General features: G+C 36.8%; 1 protein-coding gene across 1 annotated transcript in view; it reads right to left on the reverse strand.

The window, feature by feature from the left end:
• The window catches only part of LOC130265325 (fibrillin-2), a 76,006-nt gene that overhangs the window by 21,954 nt on the left and 37,267 nt on the right, over positions 1-16,785 (reverse strand). The window contains exons 20-33 of the mRNA XM_056514345.1: positions 16,318-16,440; positions 14,629-14,754; positions 12,365-12,487; positions 12,015-12,137; positions 11,568-11,729; positions 10,529-10,597; positions 9,751-9,876; positions 8,917-9,042; positions 8,261-8,413; positions 4,018-4,086; positions 3,374-3,499; positions 2,500-2,625; positions 1,991-2,116; positions 586-702 (exon numbers count right to left, since the gene is read on the reverse strand). Of these exons, the coding sequence (XP_056370320.1) occupies positions 586-702; positions 1,991-2,116; positions 2,500-2,625; positions 3,374-3,499; positions 4,018-4,086; positions 8,261-8,413; positions 8,917-9,042; positions 9,751-9,876; positions 10,529-10,597; positions 11,568-11,729; positions 12,015-12,137; positions 12,365-12,487; positions 14,629-14,754; positions 16,318-16,440 (1,695 nt within the window). The remainder of the gene's footprint in view (positions 1-585; positions 703-1,990; positions 2,117-2,499; positions 2,626-3,373; positions 3,500-4,017; positions 4,087-8,260; positions 8,414-8,916; positions 9,043-9,750; positions 9,877-10,528; positions 10,598-11,567; positions 11,730-12,014; positions 12,138-12,364; positions 12,488-14,628; positions 14,755-16,317; positions 16,441-16,785) is intronic.

Below are 16,785 nucleotides of genomic sequence, written 5' to 3' on the forward strand. Positions count from 1 at the left end.
GTCCAAACTTATCAGATATTCTGGTGCCCTGTGCTTTAGGGAATGTGAAATAGCAATGCCTGTGTCAGCTCTGTGTAACTTTGCTCCTTTTAGGAGAGCAGATCTGGCAGGTTACAGATCAGCTATCCTGGCTTTCTTAGTGCTGGCTTGCTTCTTTCTCATCCTGTGCAAGAGTCAAGCAGAATAGTGAAATAAAGGAATTATTTTAAATTCAGGAGGCAGCACTGGTGGTGGGATAGAACAAGTGGTGCCTGGGGGCTTGTGCCTGTAGCCAAGGATGTGCTGTAAATCCCAAGGAAGTCTACAGGAGCTGAGAGATGCATTAAAACCAATGAACTGAAAGCTGCCCCAGTAGTCCAGATATTTAGGATAACATTATATTACCTCAATTGGCTGTAATTAAAAAACACTTTTAATTAGTTTAAAACATGACAGGAAGGATTAACCTCTAGTGCTGGTAACAGCAGAAGCTGCAGCACTCAATTAAATTTCTTCAGACCCTGACATCTCTTCTGTTTAACTACACACTGTCCTCCTTGGTATGCCAACAGCAACAAAAATAAAAGCCTGGATTAGGTCTCTTACCCACACAATCATTATTACGAGTTAATTCAAATCCTGGGTAACACAGGCAGTTGTATGATCCAACTGTGTTCTTGCAAGTTCCATTTCCACATGGATACTGCTCACACTCATCAACATCTGCAAGGAGAAAAAACTGCATGTGGGAACTGGTTTTCCCAGGTATGGGATAATGTGTTGGCTGTGCATAATTGCAATATCCTAAAATTTGGCCCCTCGTTTCCTGTGGCTTTTTGTGTTTATGCTACAGATTTTTGCAGCTTCTCAGTACACAGACAAAAACACCACATGATGTAACTTTGTGCGCATTTTAAAATAAACATGTGAAAATAAATGTGTATATGCAGTTATCTGAGGGCATTCTGTCTTCTTGTTTTCCATACTAAAATTTCTTAATTTCTTTAACATATACAAGTGATCAGGACTGATTACAAAGGATTAAACATCACAGCCCTGAAATGATCAATTGTTATGTACATATTTTACTTCAGAGCCCATGAAAAGCTATTGAAAATACATTTCAGTTTATAAAAGTAAATGGATAATGTCAGTATCACATCCAGAATTGCAAACACTGCTTATGAACTTTTGCAAACATCCATTTTTAAAAGGGACTAAAGTTCAATGTCTCCTGCTATGTGTTACAGTAATTTCTGGGGTTTCATGGGGATCTGGAAAGTATTGAGATTTTTGTCCTGCTAGTTCTTCAAAATTTTGCTTTGTCAAAACAGGTCACTTTCCCAAATAGCCTCCTCTCATAGTCTGAAAACTGTGATTTAGTTTAAATACAAGAAGAGTCTAGGCTAATATGAATATGTACTACAATATGAATAGGTTTTAAATATCTGTTTAAAGTTGAAATGCATCACCTTTTCATTTTAAAACCCTGTAGAACTGATTATTAAGTAAAAAAACATGATCATTCTTATTGCTCAATCTTATTTCCTATATATCATACCATCATTATCACATGAAATACGTATAAACTCACATTAAAAGGGGAATTCTGTTTATTAAATGACACATAAACTCAATAGATTTAAATAATTGAAAAATGTGTAGTTTTAGGTCCAAGCTCTATCACTCTCTGATAAATCCTATAAAAACTCTGTCAAATTAGCCAGTATGATGTATTTATGTGGAAATGTTTCTTCAGTAACATGGAGCTATCTCTGAACACATTCTTTTGTTCTGAGTTTTTTCCTCAAACTAATTTATACCCTCCGAGGACAATTTCACAGACTTTATTCACAAAAAAAAAAAAAAAAAACAACAAAAAAACCCCGAAATGCCTTAGTCAGTTTTTTAATGTCAGTACAACCTACTGAAAAACTCAGACTCATCTTCCTCCCTTCAAAGACCCCACAGGCAAACAAACCACACACAGAAATGTATTTTCTCTCCATACCCATGCACATAGTCTGATCTTGGGATGCCTTGAAGCCGTTGTGACATATGCACTGGTAGCTTCCCTGCATGTCCACACACAAACCATGACTGCAAACGTTAGGAATTTCCAGACATTCATTGCGATCTATAACAAAAACACAAAACAGATGGTGCACATTATTGACCTCCATTATACCCTCGTTTTACACAATAATGTTTTTACAACCCGTTGTTACGATTAAAACCAGATTCAAAATTATCCATAAGTAAATCTAAATCGTAACAGAACTTCATTTTACAGGAAGTGCTTGCTTATACACCTTGAGGATAAAACTGCTGTGATGATTTGGCTGATATCTAGAACATATCCTTTAAAAATATCACCCTGTCTTTACTTTTACTGAGAAATGTGGCTATAAAGCAAAACAGCAGAATGCACAAGGTAAGAGAAAATAAAGGATGCTGGGAGAAACACATGCATACCACTGGTGAGGTAAAAGCAGGAGAGGAAAGTCTCTGATTTCTTACCAACACAGGCACCGTTGGGTGAGAGTTTAAAGCCAGCAGCACATTCACAGCGGTAGCTCCCAGGGCTGTTGATACAGTCAGCATTTCTCTGGCAGAGGTTTTCCCCATTGCTGCACTCGTCAATATCTGAAACACCAAGAGCTCAGACATCAGAAACCACTCCTGCCTCAGATTTACAATGTAATATCTGTCTGTGCAAGAGGAAAACTTCAGTCCTCCACAAAGCTCGAGCAGCCTGACCTCCAGCCCTGTGTGCTGGGAATGCACACAAAAAGCAAAATCAGCACCATTTCACCCATGTCATCTTTTGGATGAAAGAGGATCCCATGAATCCAACTTATCATGCATCAGTCACTTTGAAAATTGCACTATCTGCCTAAAGAAATTTTTGTATTTAAAAAGACTTCCTCTTTGCCTTTGAACTTTAAAAATAAGTGGCACGGTTAGGAACTTTTTAGGTTGCACATGTTAGCACAAAATCCTCAAAAAAATGACAAAACTCATACTGACTTTATGACACACGAAACTTTTAGCTTCTACAAGTTCTAAAACTGGCAGAAGAGACACAAGTTGGAAAAAAATCCAAGATACTTTTCTTTGAGAAGTTCTAAGAACAAGAAGTGAATTTTCTCCCTAAAATAAAACAAAAGAATTGACTAGCTATTTAGGAGCTTGACAGAAAACAATCACAAATTTTATTCAGTGCATGTGCATCCATAAAAGACAAGCTGATTTAAACTGATTTATAACCTCGAGCCCTACAAAACCTCATAGTCTATCTCTTAGATTTTGAAAATCACATGAATTAAATGTTACCTTCCTTTAATGATAAGCTTAAGGGCACTAAGCAGAAAATAAGCAAGTTTCAAATCACCTTCACAGACCAGGAGCAGGTCATTGTAGCTGAATCCAGTGGGGCACTCACAGCGGAAGCTGCCAATCTGATTGATGCAAACTCCATTGGCACAGATTCCTGGGATTTCCTTACATTCATCAATGTCTGAAAGGCAGAGGAACTACTTTAAGCACAGTCCATCATGTCTTTACACACTGCAAGGATTCTCATTTTCACCATGTTTAAAACTGAACTGAGACGCTCCTTTCAATCCACAGAAACTGCACATGGGTTATAAAACCACACATATGCCCATTATGACAGAAAATGGCACAGGAAGTTCAGGAAGTGATCAAAACAGAGCTACACTAAATATTGGCCAAGATGCAAAACTTACAAATGTGCAGCGAAGTCCTGAAGTATTTTTAAAGGATAAACTTTTTGTCTTATTGATTAAAACTCAAAGTAATGAACTATGATGCACCATGAGCAAAATATCATAACAAAATGTAGAAATTAAAACAAACAAAAATTTTACATAAAAGTTGGTCTCAATTTATGTCACCACTGTTACTCCAAAATGAAATTTAACAACTTTAGTTGAAATGTTCACATTGGTTAACATTATGCAGGAGCAAAAACTATGTAAAACAATTTTTAGTTAAAATAAAACTGAAACTTACCAACAGCTTTTCCAGTATGGATGTCGAAAGTGAAGCCAGGAATATTCCCACATAGGCTCTTGAATTCAACTAGAATAAAGCAGAGAGCAATGCATTTTCAGGGAATGCATAAATCTCCCAAGAATTACTTGCAGTCTTCTCAGCTACTCAAGAGTTGGCTTAAGCCAAATCTATTCAGGAGAGCAATTGTCTCTTCTATGGCTTGCATTGAAATTTCAGACTGCCAATAAATTAATGCAAATTGAAATTGTAATTCATACTTTCCTCAAATCTTTGCAGACTTTGGCACATAAGCAAATGTCTGATTTAAGAATGCAGCCATTCAGTTAGGTTTTCGTGAGTTTTTTGTTGGTTTTTTTGTTGTTTTTCTGGTTTTTTTTTTTGGTTTTTGGTTTGGTTTTTTCTTTGTTTTTTTTGCTCCTTAAGGCTTATTCCTGTTTTCTAAGCATCTGTAGTGAGAATCTACAGCAGCACTTCCAAATATGATAAATAAATACAATTTATCAGTACCTAAGCTCCTTTCACAATACTATTTTATTTTCTGAAGAATTACTGCAAACTAGTTCCACTGAACTGTTGAGGCAGAATGGTGACTGTTCATTAAAAAGAGATGCTCCAAAACCCCCACAATTTTTAATATGCTCCTTCTATATCCTCTTTTTGCGCTTGGAGAATGGGAAATGCTTGGTGAGAGGTGCAAAATAAATTAACATTTTTCTAGGAAAGGTGTTTGAGTAAGTTTGCAACACACAGAGAAAAATTTCTAGCATGGGTTCTATTAACTATTGCAGATGGTGTTTTAGTGGCAAAACAGTGCTCTCCAGACAAAAAGTTACTACATATTTACAGTAATAATTTTTTTTATCTAGATAGAAATATAAAAAATGACAGGTCTACAACTATAAGCATGTCAAAACTGCATAATACCTCCAGAGGAATTTGTACCTATTTGAGGGAAATGAAGCAATTCCAGTGTGAAGACACTACCAGTTTAAATGAAGTTTGCAAACAGTAACCATGCAGCTGCTATTCAGCACCTTTTTATATTCTATCAGCATTCAAATTATCCAGAAAAAGTATGCTTCAAAAACTACTGCCAGAGAAGCATTTCAAGGTGTGTGTCAGGTTATTTGTACATTCAGGGCATTAGGTTAAAGTGAAATATGCTTTTAAAAAGTGAGTAAAAATTACAAAAACATCAGATTGACATAAAATTCAAAGTGTTTCTGGAACTTTAATATCTGGAGACTTTCATGAGTGCTTGGCCCACTGTTGGTGCTACTGAGGACCTACAGGAAACCTCTTTACCCAACACAAGGAAGAGTATGGAGCCTGCCTTTGATGTGTCTCTAAACCTGAAATGCTGACAGATTATTCTGGCATCAAAAAAAGAAAAACAAAGAGCTGCTTCTTTAAAGAGCAAGTAATGCTCTTTAATCTGGAGCCATAATAGTCTTTACTGGCTGTAGTTTGAGTTTCATATTATCTACATTTTTTAATGGCAGCTCCTCAGCAGCTCATGATTCTGAAAAGTTTAACCACCATTATAAATGGAGTAATTCTTGCCTCTTTTACATGAAACATCCTCATTTTTAGCAAGTTTAGTTAATCACTGTTCAGAATGATATTTGACAAAATCTTTTTCCTGCATTCAGACACACTTAGTCACTTCTCTAAGCCAAGCAGGATCCAGTATATCTGAACATCAGCATTTTCTCCTTTCTTCTGTCCTATTGTTTAATGTCTGTTTAATGCTCACCCAGGTTATTCTTGCAGTACAGGGTACAGGGTACAGCTGTCTACCACAGTGCTTTACCATCCAGCAATTTACTGCTCTTTTCTAGATATATCTTTAAATAAGCTACTGCAATGGCTTAATAGACTAATATATTTTACATACTACTTACTCGCAAGATCTGAGGCTTAGCAACTTAGTTCTTTTCTGCAAGGAGGTTTATGCCATTTACTGCTGTCAGTAAATATACCAGACAAAAACAAAGCCCTGTGCTCACTACCCTGTCCTAGTGGGCAGTCATCTCCTGCTTCCATGATAAAACACATCAGGTCTGGGAGGACGAGGAAGAAGCTCCAAGGGTTGCAGGACCTCTTTTGTTCTATTATGCTACCTCCATGTTTCATGAATTTCAGTGAATTCAGCTTATCACACCTTTTTCCCCCAGTTTTTACTGTGGAGAGAGAGAGTATTTAACTAGGTAAGGGTGGTATGAAAATATCTTTATATCAAGTGCCAAAATATTCACACAAAAAACATGCCAGAAATTTACCTTCTAGAAGCCTGGCTTTGCATCTGTAACTTTAAAAAGATTTCAGAATCCCCTACACTTATAACTATACTATTTTTTTAGGACAAAAAGATCTGTCACATAACAGGAAAAAAACTGAGATCAGGCACTCCTGGAATTACTAAACCTGAAAGAGTTCTGTACATTCTTCGTTACCTCTAAACAGTGAAGCAGCTTTCTACACTTCTTTGGGTGAAAAACCAAACAAAAAAGAACTGTTATTTCTGATTAAAGTCTGTATGATAATAGTTATGATCTGTATAATGTGTAAGATCAAACAAAACAGTCTTTACTACTTAAAGTCATCAAAGAGAGACTGATTGTTAAGCATAAACAGAGAAAAAGGAAGAAATTATTCTGTTCACCAAGAAAAAAAAAAAACCAACAAAAAAAACCAGAGGGATGCATGGGGCATGTGAAGTTCACTTACAATCCTCATCAGGGCAGAATAATGCTCCTAATGAGCACTGGGCTCAGTCTGGTGACGTGGTTAGGGTCAGTTTAGCCCAACCCCTATCTGTGATGTGCAGCCCCCACCCAGATTGCAAAACAACTGATTATAGAACATAAGTGCAGCTATTCAACCATTTCCACTTGGAAGTTGATCCCTCACACAATCCCTTTTCATGGTGAAAAAGTTTCAACCATGCCTGCAGGAACAGTAAAGTCATTTAGAAAAGCTAAAAGTCAATATGAAAATATTTCAGGAAATATTTAAACCCCATAACTCCTTGCACAATGCCAAGCAATTTTGCTTTTAACAAGTCATTAAAAGCTGCAGAAGTTTTTGAGAATATGCGTGTCACTAATCTGAAAGGAGAATTCTTTCTTCTACCCAAGAACATTAATTGCAAGAATCCCTGCTAGCAGTTTGCTGTACTTTTCTCATCATGTTGTCACCATGATGACAATTTTATGACATTAAGATAAATGACTATGGGAAAGAATTTCAGGAACTCTCTGTGGTAGCAAACATGTATTTCCTCTCTAAAGCTTTCTTCCACTTCCCATTCCTGACTCCTAGGAGCATTCCTTCATTCTTCCTCCTTCTATTTAAGAAGGAAAAGACTGTTTTCTTTTCAGTCTTCAGTTTTCTTTTCCTCCTCTTTACTGGGAGGGAAAATCTTTCTTAAATTACCTGTTGTTTACCTCATATCACCAGGAAAAACCACTTGGAATGGAAGTAATACATTCTTCACACTAAAATCACAAATTATTTTTAAATCACAGCACCAGAGATATAGACTTAGTGATACTAAACCAGTAAACTTAAGGCAATTAAACAATAAACTGTGTACAAAACAGGTACACGAGTTTTTTAGTTTTATCTAAGAATCTTTGCTCTTTTTTTCAAATGTAAAGGATCATTCAGTAAATGTCAGGTTTCCCTCCAAGCTGGTGATTCTCCCATCAATGACTTTCCTGAGTTCAGCTTTCAGGGGTTTTATTACAGGAAATCAATTCTATAAAAACTGACTTAAAATGAATTGTCCATTTATTATTTTCACCTCCATTTACAGAAAAGAATTTTTTACTTCCCATTGTAATGCCCTTCTTACTGAGCAATTTTTTTCAAGTTCAGTCACCTTCAGCAGAGGAAATGTAAAAGCAACCAAGCAGATCATGAACCAAATGTGAGAGACAGCTGAAAAATCTAGAAAGTTTCCTACACCCAGCATAAAACCCAATCTTGATGTTCTGACAGACTAGGACTATCAGGATAAATGTGTCTCCAACTACCAAGAACTAACTTACACTCTCCTATATTAAAGATCCTGGAAGACAGATTAGACAGGAGGTATCTCTGGTCAGCCACTATCTTCAACACCAATATTACTGCTGAGTAGAAGTTCTTTTGGGATGTTAACTTTAGTTATTAGGTCAAAGTAGTAGATAAGCAAAGAAAGTAACAAAATGGGGTGACCACAGAAAAGCTTCACCTGTTCCTGGAGTTGGACATGGCTCACAAGGTTTGTTCCAGGCTTTCCCAATATTGTATGTGCAGCAGCACATCCTTTTGGTCACATTGAAGGGCAGTTCATTCTCACAGGAGGTTCCATTATAGCTTCTGTAGCAAAAGCTTTTCCTCATATCTGGATGTGAGAAGAGAAGCACTTATGAAGTAACCAACATTATGATAATTATGGTATTATGTAAATATCAACCCCCTACCAAACCAGACAATGCTTCTGAATGCAACATAAACACAGGCATTTAAAGTAACTGAAGGATTGATGTAATCCACAGTCTTTGTTTTGGACTTATGTGGCATATTTTCTGTTTTCATTTAAAGACACACAGGGGGAACTGACAAACTTCTAAGAAATCATAAACACAGTGTAGAAACTCGTGAGATCCATTTGTATGGTAAACCCCACCATTTGGAAATGATCAGCTAAAACAAACCAATGAACAGTGAGCCCTGTTAGGGAGTAAGAGCCCTTGAAGGCTGCATGCCAATCACAGGGATCTCTTTCCTTGACAACATGACACCAACTGGGAGCTAAAAACAGTCAAAATAAACGTAAAGCACAGGGTCTGGCCCTAAAACATTCTGATATTCTTGCATTTCTAGTAAAAATGACATTTCACATACCCATGCAGTTGTGTCCTCCGTTCACCTGCATATATTCAGGTGGACAAATGCAGGTGTAATTCCCCAAAGTGTTGTAGCAGGTGCCAGGACCACAGACACCAGGGTGAGCAACACACTCATCAATATCTAGAGACCAAGGAAAAAACATTGCAGTTGATGAGCGAGAAGAGGTCTAAGTCCAAGCAAATGTTTCTGAGAAATATGACCATAATAAACCACTCTAAGATAACAAACATGCTTCATTTAAAGAACAGCTTGGAAAATAAAGCTCTGATTTTAACCTCTAAGTTTAGCCCTAGCTCTCATAAGTGCAAGACAATACACTAAATAAACTAAAGTTCTTGAACTTGCCACTGAAATAGGAGCAAATCAACTTCCCAAAAGACAATCACACCTTCTTACAGCAGGGTTAGTTTTGTGTCAGTTTACAATTTTGATTGTAACAGTTATGAAAAATCTCAAACACAGAAGGAAAACCGGTATGAACTTCATATTGAGTAAATTAAACTGTTGCTCACACCCAAAATGCAGGGAGCATCATAAAACTTGCAGGTGATACAAGGTGTTGAAGTGAGAAGCCAGAAATCGTCAATACCCCCTTAGTTTACTGAATACACATGTCTGAGATCTAATATCTAAAATAAACATTAACATACCCCATTGTTCCACTTCAAGCTTTGTGCTAATTGTATCACTGGTGCCAAAGACAATGTTTTAGGGAAGACTCTAGATAAGGATGGGGTGTACCATGCCCAGTTATGGATTTAAGGTTAAAAATTAGTGGTTTTCATAGTAAGTGCACCCTGACAGAGGAAGAGGTTCAAAGGACTCAACCTTCACAGATTCTTGTCTCTTCACTGAGGTAGTAACCTCTTGGGCATTCACACTGGAAGCTGCCAAAAGTGTTGATGCAATTTCCACCTTGGCAGAGACCTGGCAGCTCCTGACATTCATCAATGTCTGAAAAAAGAAGAAAAAAAAAACAACAAAAAAACCTCACAGTATTTTCATTCCAGAATGAAAAGAAAGAAGCAAATTTAAGTACTACCCTGAAATTTTGCCAACTAGTAGCTTTGAACTGTCATGTGTGGTTTCTTTTGGGGTTTTTGGCTTCCAAATTGCTCTCCAGGAATGCATGGATAAGATGCTCATTCTCTTCCATTCAAACAGCCCTTAAGGAGCAGTTTCAGCTTGTTAAGCCAAATGTTCCATTGCTGTTTACAGGAATTTGGCATCTAATTCCTCACTTCTGTCTATTTATTCAAACCAGAGCTGTTTTGTCTGATGAATATTTCCTGACATTTGCATCTTCTGCTGATCAGCTGTAATTTTCATAAATGACTTATCCTTCAGGGCCCAATTTTGAAATCCAGTCAAAGTAAGAAAGCACACAAAAGGTATGCACTAAATAGCTTTTCTACTGAAATGGTGTTGGACTCCTTCAATATTCTTTTGCTGTGTGCCTTTTCTTGTTGTTTCCCAATTCACATTAACAGTGGTTTCTGATTTGCACTAAATATAATGATTTCTGAAAAATGCAGTTCATTTTCAAAGATGATCCCTTATTATTATTATTATTATTAGTCATCACAGTAATTTATAAGAAACTCACCTTCTAAAATAATAGTGATGGGATTTGGTCTGAATCCTTCTCCCCCTGGACACAGAGTATTGTATTCAGCTATAGTAAGGTATAAAAGAGACAACGTGTCAGTCTCATAAAAAATAAAATTATGACAACAGAATAGTAAAACGTCATTTGTGTTTTTAATGGTTATTCTTCCTTACAGTCATTTGCTTTCAACTTTTTTTACCTATTACCAGTAAATAAAGCAAGTGCATTAGATTAAAAGAAAAACAATGTAAGATAAGTAGATCTGCTTTCTTTTATAGCCATAACCTCAGATACTCTTAAGGCAGGCACAATACTGATTTTTCCGTACTGTGTCCTTACAGAGGCACGTATTTTCTGTTTTGATTAGTTATTTAATATGAAATGTCAGTATGCCACTCATAAAGATAAGTGTTAAACTTGGAACTCCTACTATTATGAGGCTTGACATTTGTGTTGCATTATTCATTGAAGACTTTCAAAGCTCTCCAAAGGTGATAACTATCATTAGGTAACAGCTTTGAAAGTACTCAAGAAGGACTCAGACATAAATACACAACAATTATCAACACTCTGAGAATAATGAAGCCCTCCAAATTAAAGCCATTATTTGAGTTCTAAGCATAATTAATTTATTTCCCTATTTATTTTTGCTCCTGAGCAAAAATGTAGATATACATACAGCTGGTGTATGCACTCTATTCCATCTGCAAATCTCTTAATTTTTTTTTTTCTTTTAAATGGGAGAAAAGTAAAAGCAAAATAAAGTGCCCAAAACTACCTAACGTATCAAGTGGTCTGTTGGGAAGTGCCTTCTAAAGGTAGCACTGATTTATTAGGATGAGAACAGGCACCAAGCCAGTGACAGAAGACTAAAGGTCAGCTCAGGTCTGTGATGCTCAGGTCCACACCTCTGACAGTGGCAGGGAAACTTGTCTCGAATGACCAATGCACAGCAACACAAAAAAAAACTGTAAATTATTTTTCCATCCCTTCTAAATTAATGCAGCACCAGGAGAACACGAGAACATTTCCTTACTGCTGTTGACAGGGGGACAGGTCTCACAGGGATTCCCCCAAGCCTTTCCCAGTGAGCAGCAGCACGAGGAACGAGTGACTCCAACCCCAATCTCGGTGTTGCAGGACAGGCCCCCGTCCCCTCTTGGTCCAAACTTCAGGTAGCAACTGCCCACACGGTTATCTACGTAAAAAGGACATTAACAGCTGTGCTTACAGCTGCACACCATGATCAGCAAAGAATAGCAGGCATTTACCTGTAATTTCACACCTAGGAGAAGGAATTCAGGTAATTTGTGCTCTTGAAGACATGGGCACTTCAATAATATTGATAGTTATTGATGTCGAGATAGACAATACTGAAAAACTGTATAACAGGATATTTAGAATTGTGGAAAGGTTATTTTTCTATCTTATTTGCACAAAAGCAGTGATTTCTGGAGTGATATCTCAGGAAGCTTTTACTTACCCACACAACCCACTCCAGTAGGATTCAGCTGGAAGTCTGGAGGACAATTGCACTCGTATCTTCCAGGAGTATTTACACAAAGACCATTAACACAATTAATGGGATCAGCACATTCATCGACATCTAAAACAGGAAATCCACACTCATAAATCTGCTTACTGGACAGAAAAGGGGAATTTTACTTTCTAAGACAACAAAGCAAGAAAGTTTCAAATGCAAGTGAATTTTAGCTGAAACTAAAGGAAAGTTTTATGAGTAATTCACCAAAGGACTACAAGCAAACTTTGATCACTTGCATATTTAAGAAGCCACCCTTTTTGCTGATATATTTCTTTAAAGCAGTTATTTACCTGTGCAATTTCCCCCAGTTCGATCCAGTTCATAGCCATCATCACAGATACAACGAAACATTCCTGGGAGATTGTTGCAGGTGCCAAACACACAAATATTCTGGAAGGAGCATTCATCGGTGTCTGAAGGAATATATTAAAACCAGAAAGTTACATATAGCATGACCACACTATTGTTATTATTGCTGCTGTTGTTATTATGTGTTATTCCACTATAAAAGCAAGAGGAGACACACACCAAATATTTTAAAAACTAACATTTTTGAGTTTGAGTAGAATGCTACACAAAATTTTTATTTGTGAATTTGCAATTGTAAAGAAAGTATAATAAGAAAAGTGTGTGTAGGCATCAACAGACATTCACCTTGGAAAAAGAATACAGGGAAAATAGGGATATAGGAAGTAAGAATTATCTATGATTTTCTCTAGCCCACTTTGAAAGAGCTATGTAGTAACTACACACAGATGAGCTAAAATGCATCCAAAGGGCTGCCTGTATGCTCATCTAAATTGAAGATGAAATTAAGTTGAAAGACACTGACAGAAAATTGGATGATTCTGCCAGCTGCAGTGTAGAAAGGAGTTGAACACTGACACCACTGACTGCAAAACTATGGCTTTAGGCACAAACTGTAAAATACTTCTGAGTTGAAAGTAAGTAGGATAAGACTGGAAAAAAAAACCTCTCCAGGTACTCTCAGACACCAAGACTTTTTAAGCTGCCAGAATAAAGTAGCTGTGGAAAAGGCAAATGCAATTCTGGCACTATTAGTGAATTATTTTTAGCACAGACAGGGAAGTAGAAAGCATTAATATCATTTTACAAAGCACAGCCAAATCTTAATTTGAAATTTTGAGTACAGTACTCTGTTGATGAACTAATTTTGCACAAGATGTGCAAAAGGGGTATTAAAATTATTGCAGCAATAAAATATCTACTTTTAACCTGGATTACCTCAGCCAGAGGTTGAAAAGTGATAAAATGTCTCTTTATAGTAACACATGAGAAAGGTTAACTTCTGAGGGCATGTTCAGAGACACATTTTTTAGGGAAAATGAATGCTTAACATCCAGAAGTCCTGAGTCAATTTAATCTGGAAAATAAAATTTCTAATACCCTGGAATATGGCCATGGAATAACCTCCAAATCAGGTCACTGAGAAGCTAATATACTGACATCTCAAGGGACTTCTGAAGAACTTAATAACTTGTATTACAATTATTTAATTAAATCAAGACTGGATTTTGTCCGTTGATTGTAGAAATCAACCAAGGACACTCTTTACCATAGGACAAATTAATATATCAACTTCAAAATGAGAGAAATAAAAGCTAACTTTTAAAAATTCAATACCCAGATATTTTATTTCTCCAACAGCACAATCTAGTCAATGGAAGGCTTTCAGATCTCTGCTGTAATCACAGTAATATATCAAGCATTTCTTCAAAATCCTTCAATTGTTGGGCCCAAATCCTTCAGCACACTGGCCCAAATATTAGAATTACATTGTTTTTCAAAACATTGGTTGGCTGCAATAGATTGGACCTATATTAGGGGATTTTTATTAGACCATTGGCACCACTGTGATATGACTGAGGTGCACCAAGAAATTCAGTGAAGATGATTGACAATACTTGCTAATGATTAACAAGTCTGACTATGCACAGGTAAATCCTCAGAAGTACCTGAATTATTCTGAAGTCTGATTCATATATGTACACCTGAATGTTAGAACATGCCACACTCTGGACTGAATCTTAGAGATTAAATTTTGAAACCTGTTTTTCGTGTCTCACCAAGAATTTTAATGTCCAATGTGGTTTCCACCTTTAAATATGAAATAAATTAAAAGCTTTGGGGAACCAGCTAAACTGTTTTCATCTCCTATACAGTCATATTAAACAACAACAACAATAAAAGGTATAAGAACATGATAGGGAATAGAAGCTGAACTGGACTAGAAAGATAACACAGGATTTTCTATACACTATCCAATAGTGACAAGAAGGAATCTAAAAAACAATTTCACAAAATTTCTGAGGCAAACCTCTGCTCTGGGACTTATGGATGAAGGCCAGCAAAACATCATAAAAAAAGATGAAAGCAACCTTCCAACATAATTCACACTGAAGAAATTTCTTGTATGTGAAACATGTGGTGCTTTCTCTGCTTCCAGGCTGAGGTCCTGTTGCTTGTTCCTTGCTTTAGAGCAGCCAGCCCCAGCTCAGAGGACAAAGCTGAGGCAGCAGCAGCTCCAGCTCACCTTGGCAGGACTTGCTGTCAGAGGCAGGAGTGAAGCCCATCTCACACTCACAGCGAAAGGAGCCAGGGGCATTCAGGCACTGCCCATTTTCACACAGGTTGACATTCTCTGCACACTCATCAACATCTGTGGAAGACAGGAAAACCTCTCTGGAACTACAGGAAATACATGTAAATATATTCTGATGTTCAAACTAATGGCGCTATTGAGCATCGAAGTTATAAAACAGAATTTTTGATACCCTGAAGTAAATTGAAAGAATACAGAAAATCAAACACAATTTCCAAAATTATTCCCTTCACCTTTCTACAATTACTTCCTCCTTGTTTCTCATTAACCGTTGAATTTTTTTTAATAATGCAAGCTTTTAAGATTCAGTACTACTATCTTGACAAATAGGTTAAATACCTTGCTTAAAAAGTCAAACTTTTGCCTCTTGGTATATATTGCTATTCTATTTTGACAGAAAAAATGTTCAAAAGGCAAATTTTCCTAAATCATACAAAATTATTATCATATTAATTTTAGAAAATATTCCTCCAGGCTGAGGAACATTACAAGTACTGCTTGCACACCAGGATATATGTATGCCCCAAAACAGCTATAAAGAAAGAAAATGGCAAGGGAGGGCATTCACCATTGCAGTCATCATAAGAAGTGATAAGTGATAAGAAGTGGTAATTCAGGTATCCTTATGACTGTTCAATAAGAAAATTATATGCTTTCTTCATTTTATTAGTCCACAATTAGCATTATATCTGATTTTTAAAGAAATACAGAAGCTCAATATAGGGATAAAACCTTGTGCTCATGAACCAAAAACCTGAAATACAAAAATCAAGTCGTATTTGAAGGTCTTTGTTCTCAAATAAAAAAATTTACACTACTAATCAGAAAATCTTGTTTCTAAGCTGTAAATTAATTTGTATTTGTAGTTAGCCAGTTAGCCAATAATGAATACATTCACAGTAATTTTCAAGGTATTTTACTATCATCAGAATGTGTTTCTTCAGACCTTTAAACATGCTGACCAAATATAAGATGTGTTAAAACTCTAAAGCAGAGATAATGACTCATCTCCACTCTGTAAGTGATAAAGAGCAGAGCAGCCCAAGACATAGAAATTACTATTTAATATAAAATCTTTCTATCATACGTGGCACTTTATTTTGAGTCAGTTCCTGTGTGAATAACAATGTCCATTCTCACCTACAAATTTAAATGCAGTGATCACCGGCAATGTTTTTTAACTGCAGTTTCTTTTTCTTTTTTCCTATGTTAATGATCACATCCAGTTCTACGAATAGAGTATGGGAATAGAGTGATGGGAAAAGATATGATACCGGAGAGAGGAACTGTAATAGAGCAGGAATTTGGTGTTCTTGACTAGAGGCACTGCTGCAAGCAGGACATGAATGTTCAAAATAAATTGGCATGAAGATGATGAGGAGGAAGAAGCAGCAGACAGGAATTTCCCCCCAAAAATGGACCCAGTGAGTCCAACTGGCACACAAATCAAAAGAACAAATCAGGCGCTTCTGACACCATTTCTTACGCAGACAGGAAGCAGCTTGATCTTAAATTACATTTCCACATTTATTGTCTTGCACTGTGGGCTTAGGGCTAATCCACAACGGTTCCATACAAGAGAACAACCAAGAAAGAGTCAGGTGTGACAAAACTCCTTACCAGAGCAGGTAAAGCCATCTCCAGTGAAGCCCTCTGCACAGGCACAGTGGTAGGAGCCCGGGCTGTTCACACACTGGGCACTGGCGCTGCACCGCTGGGTCCCGTTGGAGCATTCATCAAGATCTGCACATCAGGGACAAAAAGGGCAGCCAGCAGCACAGCAATTAGGAAACTAGCTGGCAATTAACTGCCAAGATAACCAGCACCACTGCAAGCATGACTATGTATCCATAAATGCACACATTTACTATGAGATGATGCAGAGTTAATCTAGAGTGACTCCATTTTAATACTTCCTTTAAATTACAACATGTGGTCCTGGGCAGAATATTTCTGAGTAACAGATGGAATTCAGCTGATTCATTATTTGGATGTTAATGTCCTCTTAAAGAGCTTAAATTCAATTTTTAGTTAAAAACCAACTAATTATCTAAAAACTAATTAGTTAAAAAACTAATTTTAGAAACT

This window comes from Oenanthe melanoleuca, chromosome Z (assembly GCF_029582105.1).
Source record: "Oenanthe melanoleuca isolate GR-GAL-2019-014 chromosome Z, OMel1.0, whole genome shotgun sequence".
In the NCBI taxonomy this organism is placed as follows: Eukaryota; Metazoa; Chordata; class Aves; order Passeriformes; family Muscicapidae; genus Oenanthe; species Oenanthe melanoleuca.